At 54.7% G+C, this 16,861-nt stretch overlaps 1 protein-coding gene across 1 annotated transcript; it reads right to left on the bottom strand.

The window, feature by feature from the left end:
* Window positions 1-426: 426 nt before the first annotated feature.
* MPG (N-methylpurine DNA glycosylase) lies at window positions 427-14,251 on the bottom strand. The gene is made up of 5 exons (XM_033166508.1): window positions 14,009-14,251; window positions 13,686-13,780; window positions 3,135-3,369; window positions 2,011-2,215; window positions 427-878 (listed from the first exon to the last, which is right to left on the bottom strand). Exons 1-5 carry the CDS (start codon window positions 14,249-14,251, stop codon window positions 481-483), a joined length of 1,176 nt encoding a protein of 391 aa, XP_033022399.1. The 3' UTR covers window positions 427-480.
* Between the last annotated feature and the right edge of the window lie 2,610 nt (window positions 14,252-16,861).

The raw sequence follows: 16,861 nt of genomic DNA, 5'->3' as shown, positions 1-16,861 counted from the left end.
CATCTTGACCCACAGGCCTACCTTCCTCACTTCTGAAGGGCAGGTGACCACTGCAGAGCCTGGCCGCTGGCTTGGCCTCCTCTCTCAGGCCACCTGAACGGCCGCATCCTGCTTGCTCGATCAGGTGGCCCCTCTCTCCTTCACAAGGACCAGGGGCAGGAGCAAGTTGAACAAAGGGAACGGGGGAACTTGTTGGGGTGATTCTGGTACCTCTTCCCAGCAGCGGAGGAACTCTTTATCTCCCCACATCGTGGAAGGGGGTGTCTTCCTCCTCCTCCCAATTCTGCGTTTTGCAGGCAGCTCCTTTCTTCAATGCGCTGCAAGCAGGAAGGCTTTCCTGCAGCCACAACCGCCAGTCTCAAAGCAAAACAATCTTATTTTATTTTGGAAATAAATAAATACATAAGGCTGAACGAATCCCGGCCTTCCCTGTTCTTCTCCCCATCCCGGGAAGCCCCCTCACCCCCCAGTTCCTGGGCATCAGCAGCAGAGAGAGGCCTCCGCTGGCAGTTGACTTGCTCTGGCCCCCTCGGCCCCCTTGTCCGTCACGCTCACGCACTGGTTGCCCCAGACGTAGAAGCGCAGTGGCTGCTGTGCCCACTCGCCGCTGATGCCAATGCGGGGAGCGGAGATGACGTCTTCCTCCCTGGGCGCCCCCAGGCTGGGCTCCAGCCACACGGCCGGGTGGCAGGCCAGGTCCTGCTGGTCGAAGCTCTTGTCCACAGCCAGGGCCTGGCAGAGCTTGGAAGGCCCGTTGCACAGGTGCCGGTCCTTGAGGGAGCGGGTGGCCCCTTTCCGCTGAGCCAGGCGCAGCTCTCTCATCGTCTCCAGGCCCTGCAGGGGCTCCAAGGAGCGCAGCAGGACGGCTGCCCCCTCCCCTGGCGAGAGAGAGAGAGCGGAGGCGGCAAAGGTCAGGACAGGCCAATCTCAGTTCAAGGGATCTTTCGGAAGGGGCCACAACAAAACCTCCCGTATTCTAAGGCTCTTCTACAAATCTACGGGGAGACCATGGGCAGATCCTGTCATCTCACCTCGAAAGGTGAAGAAGGATCAGAAAGGGACCACCAAGAGGGTCTGGAAGTTGCCCGGACCAGCTCCCTGAGGAGGAAAAGTTGGATGCTCTGGGGACATTTAGTTTAGGGAAAAAGTGAGTACGGAGGGGGATGAGAGAGGTGTACAAAATTAGGTATGGTGGGCAGAAAATGAAGAGAGAGGTGTTCTCTCTCTCGTACTAGGACTTGGCAGAATTATTCTTCTTATCGATCTGCTGGAAGTGTCAGAACAGACAAAAGAGGCGACTTCTCACCTCACATCAACCATCGCATTTGACGGCCACCGACTTGGAGGGCTCCCAAAGGGCAGCAAATGCCTCTGAATACCAGATGCTGGGAATCCCAAGTGGGGCCAGCCGCTCCTGCCCTTGGCTCCTGCTTGTGGGGCACTGCTTGGCTGCTGCAAGGGCCAGAAGCAGGACTGGGATGCATCCCGTCCACGCTGACCCTGCAGGGCAGCTCCTGGGGCCTGCACAGCCAGCCCCCTGCCCCTTCCCAGAAGGGATGCGCATGCCCAATGCCACAGGCGAGGACACGGCAGCTGCACCCGACCTGGGACCCTGGTCTGGGGGAGAGGGGCAGAAATGGAGGCCATACCACATCCCCCTGGTTCAAAGAAGCCAGGGTCTGTGGGGGGGGACACTTTCAAGCAACATCCCTAACCATGGCTGGACCCCCCCCCCTTTTAAGAAAGGACTAGGCTGCCTGGGGAGCAGAAAGTCAGCCCAGGTGCTTCCCATGAGTTTCTGGATGGATACAGAGAATGTTGGCTTTGATGGGCCTTTGGGCCTGATCCATCAATTTGGCTCTCTTCCAATGATGCTCAGAACAAAGCCCAGCCCCCTCGCCCCCACGACAGGGCCTGCGTGCCTGCCAGATGAGGGTTGGGGGGGGGGAGAGGCCTCCGAAACTCCCCAGGAGGGCACAGAGCTTTCCTGCAGGACGGCCACCTGCTTACCTCGGCTGGAGATGTTCATGCAGAAGTAGATCCCGTAGATCTGGTACACGTACAGAGTGCCCGGCGCCATGAACATGGCCGTGTTTCTTGCAGTCTGCCGCCCGCCCCTTGAGTGGGACGCGGTGTCATCTCCTCCCAGGTAGGCCTCCGTTTCCACAATGCGTCCCCGGAGCTCCCTCCCATCCGGAAGCCTCCGGACCAGGATCTGGGAAGCGGAGCGAAGGCTGAGCCCCACAAGCCCCCAGAGCCGCGGGGGGGGGGGCCTGCAGGAGAGAGGACAAGGCGGGGGGATGCCAGCACCTCCACCCCTGGCTGCGGCCCTGCTGCTGGCAGGGTCTCCCACATTTCAGAAAGCCAACTCTTGCAGCTGCTGCCACGGTTGGCCCCAAAACACTTGTGGGCAGTGCACAGGGACTCCCCATGTGGTTGCAAAGATTAAGGTACAGCTCTGGGGGCAAGCGATGGGTTCGGGAGAGGTGGCAGCGGCTGAGCCCTGGCAGGGCAGCCCTGGCAGCAGAGGTCCCACCACCAGGGAGGCTCCCACCCTGACCTCCGAGATCTGACAGAGTCCTGGCTGCGCAGCAAGAAGAGGCTCCGCAGAGGAAGCCAGAAGCGGTGCAAAAAAAGCAGAAGGAGTCCAACCCTGGCATCGCCCCGACAGCTGCAGGCTAGATGGGCAGGGGAGCACCTGCCTGGCATGCAGAAGGTCTCAGGTGCTCCCCGCCCCCGTTGGAAGCAGCATCACCAGGTGGAAGGAGTGGACAGGAGCAGGGAGGCGCGAGGGGGCTGCATGGCTAAATATTATTCATTCATTCATTCATTTATTATTATTTGTTTGTTGTTGTTATTATATTTAATTTATATACTGCCTTTTCTCCACACGGGGAGCCAAGGCGTCTTACAGATGAAATAGAAGCAGCTAAAATCATCGGGGTGGGGGACACAATAGTTAAACAATGAAACATTAGTAGAATTCAAGCATGCCATTCTCTGAATGCGCAATTGCGCCCTAGCCAGGCCCCGCTCGGAGCCTCCCCGCCCGGCGAAGGAAGCCGTGCCCGCCTGGCCCGGGCGCCTCCCCGTCCCTCCCTCCCTCCCTCCCTCCGGCCGGGCAGGCGGCTCACCTGTCCGAGCAGCGCCCTGGCCAGGCGGACGCAGGGCTGGTCGAAGAAGGCGGCGCCCAGGCGGGGCGGGGAGGGCGCCTCGGCCAGGGTCCCGTCCGCCTCCGCCGCCGCCTCCGCCTCCTGCTCGCGAGGAAGCCGCTTCCGCGGCCCCGGCATGGCTGCGCCGGAGGGAGGGGATCCCGGGGCGCCCCGCCCCCTCGAGGTCTCCGCCCCCTCGAGTCCGTCGGGGCGCCCCCTGCCGGGGGGAGCCGGGGAAGCCCCGAAGGCTGCGCGCAATCTCGGCTTCTCTTGGCGTCGAGGCGCAGACCTTGCCTTCATTGATCCTGCTTTTATTTCATGTCTGTATACTGTATTCGCTCAGCAGTGAACCGCAATTGTATGATCAGATCTTGTTTGAGAAAATTAATCCTTTCTGAAAATTAAAAAAAGTATTAAAAATAAACACCCAATAACTGCTCAGTCAAATAAGAAATTTTATCCCTTTGCCCTGACTTGAGCACACAAGTACCCAGTAACTGAAGCCCCCCCCCTTACTGCCTCAGTTCCTCCTTCAGATGCTTCCTTGAATTCATTCTTCATCTTTAGATCACCTTCAGCAATTTGATCCGGGCGACAACAGCACAACCCAGGACCATATTACTACTACTACTACTATAGGTAAAGGTAAAGGGACCCCTGAACGTTAGGTCCAGTTGCAGACAACTCTGGGGTTGTGGTGCTCATCTCGCTTTACTGGCCGAGGGAGCCGGGGTACAGCTTCTGGGTCATGTGGCCAGCATGACTGAGCCGCTTCTGGAGAACCAGAGCAGCGCACGGAAACGCTGTTTACCTTCCGACAGAGTGCTACCTATTTATCTACTTGCACTTAGTGCTTTCGAACTGCTAGGAGCAGGGACTGCGCAATGGGAGCTCACCCCGTTGCAGGGATTCGAACTGCCGACCTACTGATTGGCAAGCCCTAGGCTCTGTAGTTTAACCTGCAGCACCACCCAAGTAAATAATTAATAATAATAATAATAATTTATTTATACCCCTCCCATCTGGCTGGGTTTCCCCAGCCACTCTGGGCGGCTCCCAATCGAATATTAAAAACAGCTCCCCTGTTTGAATTTCCACCAGTTTTACCATCTTCATCCCAGGAAGGAGATCATTCTTCATCGGACCCTCCTCAGCACCTGTCGTCGGTTTCCCTAGCCCTATCAAGACTGCTTTACCCAAGAAATGCATCCATTTGGTAGAAGCAGTGGTCTGCCCTGCGCCCAGGAGACTGCAAATAGAAAGCCCACTGCCCAGCCCCCCCTTCCCCAACAGAGCCTCCTTATTTCCGGAGGAGGACAAAAGCGAGGGACTCCTATGGGCTGCTTCTGTCTCTTGGCCGGCAGGAAATGCCTTCCAGAGAGGAAGATGAGCACCTCTGCCAGTCAGGGTGTCAAGGAGGCTGGGCAAGTGCCCCTTCTTCTCCATAGGGCAAGCCCTTCCGTGGGGCAGGGGGTGCTGGGGGCTGAGGGGCTCCACAGAGTCTCGGCATGCAGCCCAGCCGGCCAAGCCCACCATGATGGCGGATACTGTTGCCTGAGAAATGCCCAAAGATAAAAATGTCCCCCAGGCTGGTGCAGAGTCTCCCACTGCAGTTAATAGCACGGGATGCCAGCCAGCCAGCCCCTCCCTCCTCCCGGGCAGCCAGAGAATTTGGGCAGAGCAGGAGGACGGACTCTGACTTTGCAGCCCTCCCTGGGTGACGGGCAGGCAGCTTGCTGGCACTCTCTTCACCCTGCAGAAGCTGGTGCTACCCTGACAGCCACCATTTAATCCAGAGGAATTCCTGAGAACTGGAATTTTGGTGTAACCACTGCTTCACCGTTGTTTTTCTATCTTCTCAGTGCTGGGGTAGGGAAAGGCTGTTGTCTGACAGAGGAGACCCTGGAGGGCTGCTGCCAGTCAGAGTAAGGCCACACTGGAGGGGTTGAGGGCCACAACCCCCAACCCGTCTCTAGAGGGAGGCAGCGGCTTCCTTTCCTCCAGGCATTCTGTGGCTCACATTGTTCTGGAAAGGATAGACAATATTTGCCACGTAGCAATTGGAAGGCACATAACGAAGGAAAGGCAAATTGTGGTGCAACAATTCATCCATTTTTGTCACAGAGCCTGCGCTTCTCGGAGCCCAGGGGATGGAGAAGCCAGCCAACCAGACGAGTCTCAGGGGGGTCCTGGCCTGGGGGCAGAGTCCGTTTACAAGGTCCACTCCAGTCCTAAGGTCAAGAGCAGGGGTCAGCAAACTTTTCCAGCAGGGGGCCTGTCCACTGTACCTCAGACCTTGTGGGGGCCGGACTAGATTTTGAAAAAAATATATGAACGAATTCCTATGTCCCACAAATAACCCAGAGATGCATTTTTAATAAAAGGACACATTCTACTCATGTAAAAACACGCTGATTCCCGGACCGTCCGTGGGGCGCATTTAGAAGGTGATTGGACCGCATCCGTCCCCCGGGCCTTAGTTTGGGGACCCCTGGTCAAGAGTATCTCAGTTCACGTAGTCAGACGGTCTGGGGGTCAAGAAAGCCGAGGGTCCAGGGTCACGAGGAGGAAGAAGCAAGTAGGTCTGGCCAGGAACAACGAATGTTTCCAGCAACTGACTGAGGCTGCAACCTTTGCTGAAGAAAGCTGGAGCCAGCAGGATCACACCAGGAGCAAGAAGGCCGATCAGCAGCAGGTGGAGTCACTTCACCTCCTGCTCCTTCAGGCTGCTGCTCAGCAGGTGAAGCCGACTCCTGGCTGATGACAGTTTTGGGTGTTACTTGGTCCACCAGGACGCGATCTGCAGTCCAGCTCAGAGGAAGACCCCTGGACTTTCCAAGGCAGCTAATCTGACCTTGCTCTGGGCTGCTCTTCTGGGACTTCCACCCAATGGAAGCTGGGGCACCAGTAAACAACGGGGGGGGGGCTGGTGAATCAATTTATCTCCCAGTGATCATTCTTTGCGCTCGTTTATTGATGACTGAATAGCTTTGACAACAGTATAATTCACCATGTGGTTGCTTTTGGTTTTTGGTTTGGAAGCTCAGTATCTCAATCTGTCTCAACGCTACAGTGGGATCAACTGGCTTTTGAGGGTTCGTCAAGTAGATGCTAAAACAATTGCAGAATACCTGGAAGGCTGAAATTCCAGGTTGAACCAGCTGCGGCCATTGCTCCCTGGCAATCCCTCCTGTCGACTGGGGGCATCTGAGAGTGGCGGGCACAGACTTCCTCTCTGCCACCTCCTTCAATTCTGAGCTGGCCTGACTTGGAGCTGCCGTGCCGCATCCGTCACCAGCAGAAAGACCCCATCCTGCTTGTCCCCTTGTTTCTCCTCCTCCTGTTGCTCCATTTCTGTGCTCCATCAATGCTTTTGTGCTCAACGGACACACTAGACTTTGTAGCAGAAAAAAGCAGGGGAGCCCCAGCTGGATTTGGGGATCCTCCCCATTAGCAAGACTCCCCCCCACTCCTTCTGCGGGTGGGCACAAGGCTTGAGGGCTTGCAGTACATCTGTAAGAAGCATCTAATGAAAGCTCAAATAAAATGAGAGTCTCCCCCCTCCCTCCCCTGTTGCCCACCCCCCTCAATTTTACTGTTGAAATGGATAAAGCCCAGGAGTGAATTTTTGTGTTTTGGAAGGCCTGTGATTCCTGGCCCCCGCAATGCATTACTGGGCTCTGGATCCTTCAGGCTCCTGTGGGTGGATCTTGGGACTCAAAAACAGATCCCAAGCCAGCGCTGCCATTGGGCAGGGTCAGGGAGAGAGATGGAAATCTCATGCTTTGTGTCATCCACTGGAAAGCCCCAGAAATGAGCAGGCAGGGCTCCTCCGGCTGCTGCAGCTGCGAGCTTCTTTCGGGGGCGGCAGAGGAGGAGGAGGAGGCCAACATTCCTCTGTGCTGCCCCACCCTCCTCCCCGGAGCCTCTGCTGGACCGAAAGAGAGACTGAGGCACAGCAAAGGAGGAAGGAAGCGCAACAGCGCATTTCAAATTCAAAATGCTGGCTGATCTCCAGGGGCTTCAGCTTCCAAGCAAGAAGCCTCCAGTTCCCTGTAGACATGGGGAAATCGGCTGGGAAGTTGCACGGACCCGGCAAATGCACAGCTGCTCCCCATTTTAAAATAGCCCCTCATGAATGAGTGTCTGGAGGCGGTTGGAGGATGGATGGCGGCTAACAGATTGAGGTTGAATCCTGACAAGACAGCAGTACTGTTTTGGGGGACAGGAGATGGGCAGGTGTGGCGGACTCCCTGGTCCTGAATGGGGCAACTGTGCCACTGAAGGACCAGGTGTGCAGCCTGGGAGTCATTTTGGACTCACAGCTGTCCATGGAGGCGCAGATTAATTCTGTGTCCAGGGCAGCTGTTTACCAGCTCCATCTGGTATGCAGGCTGAGACCCTCCCTGCCCGCAGACTGTCTTGCCAGAGTGGTGCATGCTCTGGTTATCTCCCGCTTGGACTACTGCAATGCGCTCTACGTGGGGCTACCTTTGAAGGTGACCGAGAAACTACAACTAATCCAGAATGCAGCAGCTAGACTGGTGACTGGGAGTGGCCACCGAAACCACATAACACCTGAAGTATTTTTGATTGTTGGAAACGCTTCAAACCAATTTCTGCACACTAACGGAGCCCGGCACACTTCCTCTGCGCGTACCTGCTGAAGCGCTTTTCCTTGATGTCGTCTCCTGTGCTATTCAGCAGAGTTATCTTCTCTTATCTTCTCTCACGCAACGGGTTGTGTGCATGCCAGCATATTACAGACAACAGAGTCCGGCTTCTTTCTAATCTAGAAGCTTTATTTTACAAGGCATAAATCATTACATTCCGGGAGAGTCGCAAGCCATGTTGGTGGCTTCTCCCTTCTCCCTTCTCCGGACAACAGAAACAGAAAGTATCACATTACACAGTACAACAGTACACAGAGCATCCGGTGACGCTCTTCCTCCTGTGGGTGGGACAATCTGGTTGAGCTTGTTAACTCTAAAAGCTCCAAACCTCTACACCCCCTCTTGTCCCGCACACAGGGGCGTTGTAAGCTTGCAGCTTACCTCACACAAACCCTCACAGAACTCCCCATGACGTTGGAAGCTCCTGGGCTTCGTGAACCCAACCCTCTGGTTCACCTGACCAGAACAGTACTTCAGCTTCTCCAAGCCGGTCTGAACACACACGTCTCGAAAGAGAACGTCTAGGTGTTTGGGTCTGGCCTTGACTTGTCCAGACTCTGCCACCAACAAACAGAGTTGGTTGTCCTCCCAAACCATCACAGGCAGGCAACTCTGAATGCAGATCTCTTGGACCAAACACCTATAGAACTCCAGTTCCCTGCAAAGCACTGACAACGCACTGTACCTGGCTTCTGCACGAGAACGAGCAATGAGGCTCTGGCACCGGGACTTCAGCCCGCCTAGAGCTCCTCCACACTGTACAACCATTTCAGACACAGATTTCCTGTCCTCGGAATTTGCCCAACCGCCGTCGCACCAGCGCGTGAGCTGGGGCTCACCAGTAGCTGACAACTCCGGGCAAAACTCCTTAGTCTCCTGCAAACTCTGGAGCACTCTCACCATGCCATTCCAGGCATGCACGCTGGGATTTGCAGCCACCTTGCTGAACAGATCCACAGCAACTGCTATGTCAGGTTTTGCTCAACTAGGAAGGAAACAACAGCCTCCCAGGAGCTGACCTAAACACCTCGGGGCTCTCAAACTCAGAGTGTTCCCCGGTCTGACTGTCCTCACCTAGACACGTCTCCATGGGTGTTCTGACACTAGCACATTCAGACACTCTGCACTTCTTCAACAACTGCACTACCTTGCCAGTCTGATTGAGCAAGACACTACCGTCTTCGGCTCTGTCTACCTGCACACCTAGGTAAACACCAACAGGGCTTAGGTTCCTGAGCTGGAAAGACTGACCAAGCTCCTCTGCGAACCGTTGCACCTGTCCCCTGGTCTCCACCAGGTAAAGCATGTCCGCACCGGATTGCCGAACTAGCTCCTGCTCTGGACTTACTCCTGCCAGAAACAGGCAGCTATCAGCACAACTCTGGCTGACACCTAGCTTTCTCAAAGCTTCTTGCACGCCTGAGGACCAATCTCTGGCTGACTCCTTCAAGCCAGTGATTGCCTCGTGCAAACTCCACACCTGATTTGGCCCGTTGTCCTCGAACCCTGGCGGAGGTACCTCGTACCTCTCCTCATCCAGGTCGGAATCCAAACAGGCATCCAAACCAAAGTGGCTTACCTCAAAGCTGCTTTGAGTCGCGACCGCTAACAGCATGCGCGTGGTTTCGCTTCTGAGAGAGGGCGCGTCCAGTACCTCGGAACAATGGACCCCCTCCTCCTGAGTGAAACCTCTGGCTACTGACCTAGCCTTGCACTGCAACTCGCCAGTTGCTGCCGTCTTGAGTCTGCACACCCAACGACCTTCTGACAGCGTCGTGGTTGTGCACACACCCAAAGACCTCATTGAGCCTACCTGCTCTACCATGGCATCCTGCCATTTCTGGGCCTCACCTTGAGATACCCATTGAACCTTCACGAGGCTCTCCGGTTCACACTGAACCAAACAAGCACTCACGCTAGTGGCCGTGAACCTTTCGGGCAGAATCCCTTCAGTGGATCGTGCAGACTGCTGTGATACCACTTCAGATTCTCCCTCTGCTCCAGTTGCACTGGATTCCACCTGCACGTCCTTGACGTCAGGCATCTCACCTACAGACTTGCTGCGCCTGTGCATCCTAACTGAACCACCCAAGGATGACGTTGGCGCGCCTTTGGGCTCCTGCTTCACTGCCAAAGAACCCCCCTCTTGCACCAGGACGAGGCCTGCGCCAGGCTCTCCTGGAGAAGAGTTGCCACACAAAGAGTCGCCAAGCGTGGCCTGCCTCCTAGTCCGTGACATAGGAGTTGCGGGTGCACTCCCAGGCTGCTGCCTTGGAGTTGCCCCTAGCTGCGCTGCACCCTGGTGATGGCCGGGAACTCGGCCCGAGCCACCAGCAGGTGCCAAAGCCACAGCGATACCCCCTCTTGGGGCTGATCCACCTGGACCACTGCCACCCAGTTCCACCCAGAACCCTTGTGGAAGCTCTGCATCCAAGAGCATGTCTTCAGTGGCAGCATGCAGCATCCTTTGCTGCCTCTTTGCAAGACCACATACCTGTGAAGAAAGCAGGTTAGTCATACTGTGCTTACTCCCCCTCTCACTGAGGACCTGGGAACAGCCTACTCCAGTAGAAACCTGCTGTTCCACTGCAACCAGTGGTGCTGCCTCAGTTGCCTCCTTGAGCAACGCAGACCACATGTGGTGAGAGAAAGCATCAGCCAAACACTCAGAACAACACGCTCCCCCCAGGCTAGCATCTGGCTTCCCTTCAGAAACAGCCACATGAACCAGGGAAAAGGGACGCGTGGTTTCCCTTTCAGACGCGGGGTAGCAGGATGTCGACTCCTCGACCTTGCAAACCCTGCAATCAAGAAAGCTGTTACATGCCCTTAACTTGCACCCTTCAGAGAACTCAGGCTGCTTCAGCACACTGTCCCAGTGGCGACTTGCCAGCCTTTGGTACCACTGACACAAACATAAGTAGTGCACGGGCACACTGGCGCATTGAGCAAACATTCCATCAGCGCCACCTCCCCCTGTTCTGGATTGAGGCTTCTTAACAGCAAACAGCCCATCCTGGCTGCCTTTCACGCGTAGAAGCATCTTCTGGCCCCTGCAAGCAGAACAGGTGATAAGCACAAAACAAACAGCAAAAACATTGGACAGAAGGTTTGACATAAACAGATACACAGCCACATCAGCAACCAAAGAAAACGCCAGTTCTGTCCCTTTAAGACTTGCAGAGACTGTCTCTTGACTGTTAGCAAAAAGTCAAGCCTTTTCTTGCCTCCAACAGTCACAAACTGCCTCTCGACTGCAGCAGCCAGTACGTTGAACTGCTCTGTAGAAGGAGACTCGCAGTTCCTCACATGTCCACCAGGAGGAACGATGACGATGCAAAGAGACGCTGCACAGGCACTCATCACTCGCAGCCCACCAGGGTTGGCCTTCGTTGCCACGGCAACTGCATCACAACAGTAGGCGTCCTCTTCCGCCTGGGCTGTGGTAGAGCTGTTGCGATTCTCATGGCCAGTACCACACGTCATGTCCTTGGCCTTATCTTCAGCCATGCACGTCAACAAAAGACCAGGTGCAGGCGACGTGACAAAACACAGCTCACAGTCAATGCCTTTTACGCTGGCTTCAGACTTGGAAACAGCCCCTCCCTTTCTGGGAGCAAAGCCCACGGCGATCTGGCCCCCCTCCTGCTTTCCATGGCACTGTTGCTGCACAACAGCCATAAGCCGAGCTGGGGGCGAGCTTTCCAAAGCCACTGCAGCCAGTCCCTCAGCCCCAGGAAACTGGGCTAGGGTCTTCTTCCAGGCTTCACAAGCACTGGCCAGACCTTCCTCCTCACAGGCGTTGGCCAGAACATCAACGCTCTCAGGGAACAGCCCTCTGCATTGAAGCTGTGAGGCTGGAGGTGCTTGCAAACAAAAGCTTCCCTCCTCCTTGCTGGGAATGCTATGGCTCCCTCCATCTTGCCCAGGGGTAGCGTACTTACGAATCTGTAGCTTCTCACCCGGCTCCACAGATGGGGGTTTCACCAGAGAGGGTACACTTGCTTTTGCAGCCCTCGATCTGGACTTTTGCTGCTTTTCAAACAGTTCAGCCATTCAGCAAACTGCTGAATGCTTCTGCTGGCAAAGCAAACTCCCTGGATGCTCCATCACAGTCCAAACCAGGGAGGCACAGCACACACAGTCTGGAACTCTTCAGAACCACTCCTGAACCAGTCCAGAATAATAAACAAGCGCAAATATGGGACCATAACCTGAAGTATTTTTGATTGTTGGAAACGCTTCAAACCAATTTCTGCACACTAACGGAGCCCGGCACACTTCCTCTGCGCGTACCTGCTGAAGCGCTTTTCCTTGATGTCGTCTCCTGTGCTATTCAGCAGAGTTATCTTCTCTTATCTTCTCTCACGCAACGGGTTGTGTGCATGCCAGCATATTACAGACAACAGAGTCCGGCTTCTTTCTAATCTAGAAGCTTTATTTTACAAGGCATAAATCATTACATTCCGGGAGAGTCGCAAGCCATGTTGGTGGCTTCTCCCTTCTCCCTTCTCCGGACAACAGAAACAGAAAGTATCACATTACACAGTACAACAGTACACAGAGCATCCGGTGACGCTCTTCCTCCTGTGGGTGGGACAATCTGGTTGAGCTTGTTAACTCTAAAAGCTCCAAACCTCTACAACACCAGTCCTGAAACATCTACATTGGCTCCCAGTACGTTTCCAAGAACAATTCAGTGTTGGTGCTGACCTTTAAAGCCCTAAATGGCCTCGGCACAGTATACCTGAAGGAGTGTCTCCACCCCATCATTCAACCTGGGCACTGAGGTCTAGTGCCAAGGGCCTTCTGGCGGTTCCCTCACTGTGAGAAGCAAAGCTACAGGGAACCAGACAGAGGGCCTTCTTGGTGGTGGCACCCGCCTTGTGGAACACCCTCCCATCAGATGTGAGGGAAATAAACAACTACCAGACTTTTAGAAGACACCTGAAGACAGCCCTGTTTAGGGAAGTTTTTAATGTCTGAAGTTTTATTCTGTTTTTAGTCCTCTGTTGGGAGCTGCCCTGGGTGGATGGGGAAACCCAGCCAGATGGGTGGGGTAGAAATAATAAATAATGAATTATGATGATGAACATGGGTCCGCCCCAAAGGGAAGTGCCTTACCCACTGGCCGACCCAGGAAGGAGGGGGCAAAGTCTGCCTGGATCCACCTGGGTCATTCCCCCAAAAGGCAGAGGAGCGTGGGGGGGGGGGAGTGGGAGCTGCTCCACTGAATGCTCCAGGGGTCTTTTGTTGACCCCAGACTGTTGCGAAGGGCCTGGCAAGGAGGAGCAGCCCTGATCTGGATGCTCAGAGACCAGGTGCCTCTGCTGGGGGACCCCAGAGCCACTCCCTTGTCACCCAGGTGGGCTACAACAACTCAAAACGGGGAAAGCAAATTGCAGTCACACGTTGGGCCCCGAGAACGCGCAGCTCAGGCGCCAAAGGCTAAGGTAAGGAGGTGGGTCTTCAGCCCACGTTGGGGGCCAGATTCACCTCTGTGGGGAGGGAATGCCGCATTTAGGGGCTGACACAGAGAAGGCCACCTGAGAGGGTTTGTAGGGACCCAAGCAATCTAGGTTGCTTAGGGCTTTAAACACTCATGTAGGCCCTTCAGATTGTCTTGACGGTGAGACCTGGCCCCGATTGCCGTGGGGAATTCTGTCGCCTACTGACAACAGCTTTGGTTTCCCTCCTTGTTCCGTCATCCACTTGGACCCACCTACTTCTTACCTGGCCCCAGGTATCCCCTGCCCGCCTTCAACAGCACTTCTGGACTCTTGACCCCAGGAAATCCTCGGGGAATGAGGGAAATGTCCGCCTCGCTCTGGCATAGCCCTGCGGCCCAGAAGCTGCTCACGTGCTGGCTGGCACTGCAGCCACACCTTTGCCCAGGACAAAACCGCTGCCCTGAACCCGATGCCCCTTGCCGGGCGGCAAGGCAGCCTGGCTCTCCTGCAGAAAACAGGTACAGCTGCAGCCCTGGTGCCTTGGGAAGGAGGAAGGGAGGGCCTCACCATGCTGCCTCTCTGGGAAAGTCCTTTGCTGAAAGGACAGCTGACGCCACTCTCAATGGGGACATTCTTGCGCTTCCCGCGGGGCCTCTGCCAGGGCCAGCCTTGGTCACAAAGGGACATTCACTCTCCTTTCCTTCCTCGCCATTCATGGTCAGAGGAGACCAACCTCGGGCAAAGGCCCACCCTCTCCGGCCCCCTCCCTGATGGCTTCGGCAGCAGCCGCTTCCAGCTTCCTGTGGACAAAGCGGCCAAAGAGGCTTGGCCTGTCTCCGGGGAGAGGAGGCTGGGGGTCAGGGTGCTGCTGCCCTCTTGGTCTGTTCAGGAACAGGGAGAGCAAGCTGTGCGGGAGGCAGGAGGCTGCTGGGACCACAGGGGCTGGAGCAGGGGGGTAGCCCAGGGAGGCTGACATGCAGGTAGAAAACAGCCGGGGGGGGGGGGGACAATGGATGGGAACTTGTCTAATCCTCTTTGAAAGAGACCCAAGTTGGTGGCTGTCACTGCCTCCCGCAGGAGCGAGCAAGTTCCATATTTTGACTATTCTGGAATTTCCTGGAAACAGGCAGGAAACGGTTGTCGGAAACAGCTTAAAGGCCCAGAAAAATCTGGACGTCTGGCAACCCACGTCGGAACTGTGGGTTTTGGCGAATTTCCTTAAAAATAGCTCCAAAACTATTTTTGTATCTGAAGAAGTGTGCATGCACACGAAAGCTCATACCAAGAACAAACTTAGTTGGTCTCTAAGGTGCTACTGGAAGGGATTTTTTCATTTCATTTTCCAAAACTTCACTTTTTCTGGGATTTTTGCAAAGGAAAGCTCAACAACTTTGGGCAAAACAACAACTTTGTGTGCTTGGATTTCAACTTTTTGAAATATGGCAACCCTGGAGTCTGCGTGGTGTGAAGCATCGGCTTCCTTCTCTGTCCTGAATCTTCCAGCGCTCAGCTTCAGAGAGATAAGAGCTTTTCCCCATCCACCCTTCCCACGCCAGGCCTAGTTTCACACAGCTCAGCCACATTTCCTCTTCCTCGCTTTTTCTGAACCCTTTCCAGCTCTGCAATATCCTGTTGGAGGTGAGGCAGCCAGAACAGAACATGGCATTCACTCCGGGGGGGGGGGTCGTCCCAGGGATCCATTCCGTTCCTCGTGATCCGCTGCAGACAAGGTTGGCATCTTCCCCAGGCTCTCTGCCGGGACCCTGAGGTCTCACTCCTGGTCTGTCTCCTCCAGTTCAGAAGACCCCATGAGCTTGGATGTGAAATTAAGATTTCCAGCTCCAACATGCATCATTTTAGAGTTGCCTACATGAGCTGCAATACCTCAAGGACCGGCTCTTTCCATATGAACCTTCCTGGAACCTGAGATCATCTTCTGAGGCCCTCCTTCGTGTGCCCCCTCCTCAAGAGGTCCAGAGGGTGGCAACACGAGAACGGGGCCTTCTCTGCAGTGGCTCCCCATCTGTGCAACGCTCTCCCCAGGGAAGTTCACCTGGTGCCTTCATTATACACCTTTAGGCGCCAGGCAAAAACGTTCCTTTTTAACCAGGCCTTTGGTTGATCCAATTTACATCCTGTGCCCTTAAAAAAAAAGGGGGGGCTATTGGGTTGTTGTTTTAATTTTTATTAGGTATTTTGTGGTTTTATATCTTGCTTTTATTCTGTGAACCGCCCTGAGACCCCCAGGTGTGGGGCGGTATATAGATTCAAATAACACTAATAATAATAATAATAATAATAATAATAATAATAATAATAATAATTTTACTGCCCATTCACCCAGTTTGAAGAGGTCCTTTTGGAGCTCTTTGCAATCTCTGTTGGTTTTAACAACCCTGAACGATTTAGCATCCTCAGCAAACTTGGCTCCCTCCCTGCTCATGTCTAATTCTGGGTCATTTGTGAACAAGTTAAAAAGCAGAGGCTTCAGCAAGGATCCTTGGGAGACTCCCCTTCCGACTTCCCTCCCCTGGGAGTACAGTCCGCTTCCTCCTCCTTTCGGCTTCCTGTTTCTTAACCGGCTCCCGATCCACAAGAGCATCTCTCCTCTTACTCTGTGACTGTGAAGCTCAGTCAGGAATCTTTGGTGACATACATTGCAGAAAGCTCCAAGTACCCCATGCCAACCACATCACCTTGACATACTTGTTGAAGCTCTCAAAGAACTCTGATGTGGGGCGGGGGGCAACCAGTGGGTCAGAATTGGCCTACAAGGCTGTTCCTGCCAAGCCAGGCTCACCAGCCCCCCAGTTTCATTACAATGAGCGGTAACACGAGGCGATTAATTTCAGGGTTAATTCCTGCATTGCAGGTGGCTGGACAAATGACCCCCAGGGTCCCTCTCAACTCTGCAATTCCATGATGCCACGGCTGTCAGGTGGGCCATCCCAGCCACTTGTGTGACTCTTGGCCTGCTGGGGCGCACACTCCCCCCCCCCCGTCAGTGATGGCCGGATTATTTTGTCAATAAGGCCTAGAATGTTGTCTCTCGCCACCAGTTGCCTCCGTTCCTGATTCACTTCCTGCAGAACTTCTTTGGGGCCCAGGGCTCCGTGCTCCGTCTTCCATCTTCTGCTGCAAATGCAGATGTGAAGAATCAATCTGGTTTTCCCGCAATTTCCTTCTCCTCTTTTGGCACCCCTTTGACCCCTTTGGCCCAACTGCCTCCCCACACTCTCCTGCTACTCATGCAGTTCAGATTTTTTGTTTTCCGTGGGTCTCTGTTTTTGGCATCCTTCTCCCCCCCCATTTTTTGCACCCCTTAATGTGCTTGCATTTCTTCCCCCAAAGTGTACATGCCCTTTTTCATTTTCCACACTTGGATTGCTTGAAGGAAGTCTTCTTGGCCTCTCACGGCGTCTTTGACTCCGCTGGTTAACCACGCTGGCATCCTTCAACCTCCCGGTTCCTCTCTGGACGCGTCTCTGCATTTTATCCGCGCTTCTCACAGGGTGGTTTCGAGCGCCTCCCAAGCATTGCGGAGAGACTGGATCCCCTCGACTCTGCCTTTCGGATCCCTTTCTTA

Source organism: Lacerta agilis, chromosome 13 (genome assembly GCF_009819535.1).
Source record: "Lacerta agilis isolate rLacAgi1 chromosome 13, rLacAgi1.pri, whole genome shotgun sequence".
Classification (NCBI taxonomy): Eukaryota; Metazoa; Chordata; class Lepidosauria; order Squamata; family Lacertidae; genus Lacerta; species Lacerta agilis.
This window is presented reverse-complemented; position numbering and strand designations above follow the sequence as displayed.

What these genes read in the sequence shown, in the direction of transcription:
- MPG (XM_033166508.1), bottom strand. Translation starts at nt 14,251, where the DNA reads ATGTCAGCCTCCCTGGGCTACCCCCCTGCTCCAGCCCCTGTGGTCCCA. An exon ending in CCAGGGCGCTGCTCGGACAG is followed by an intron (nt 2,216 to 3,134) that starts GTGAGCCGCCTG and finishes TCCGCTTCCCAG; the next exon opens with ATCCTGGTCCGGAGGCTTCC. An exon ending in CATGAACATCTCCAGCCGAG is followed by an intron (nt 879 to 2,010) that starts GTAAGCAGGTGG and finishes CTCTCTCGCCAG; the next exon opens with GGGAGGGGGCAGCCGTCCTG.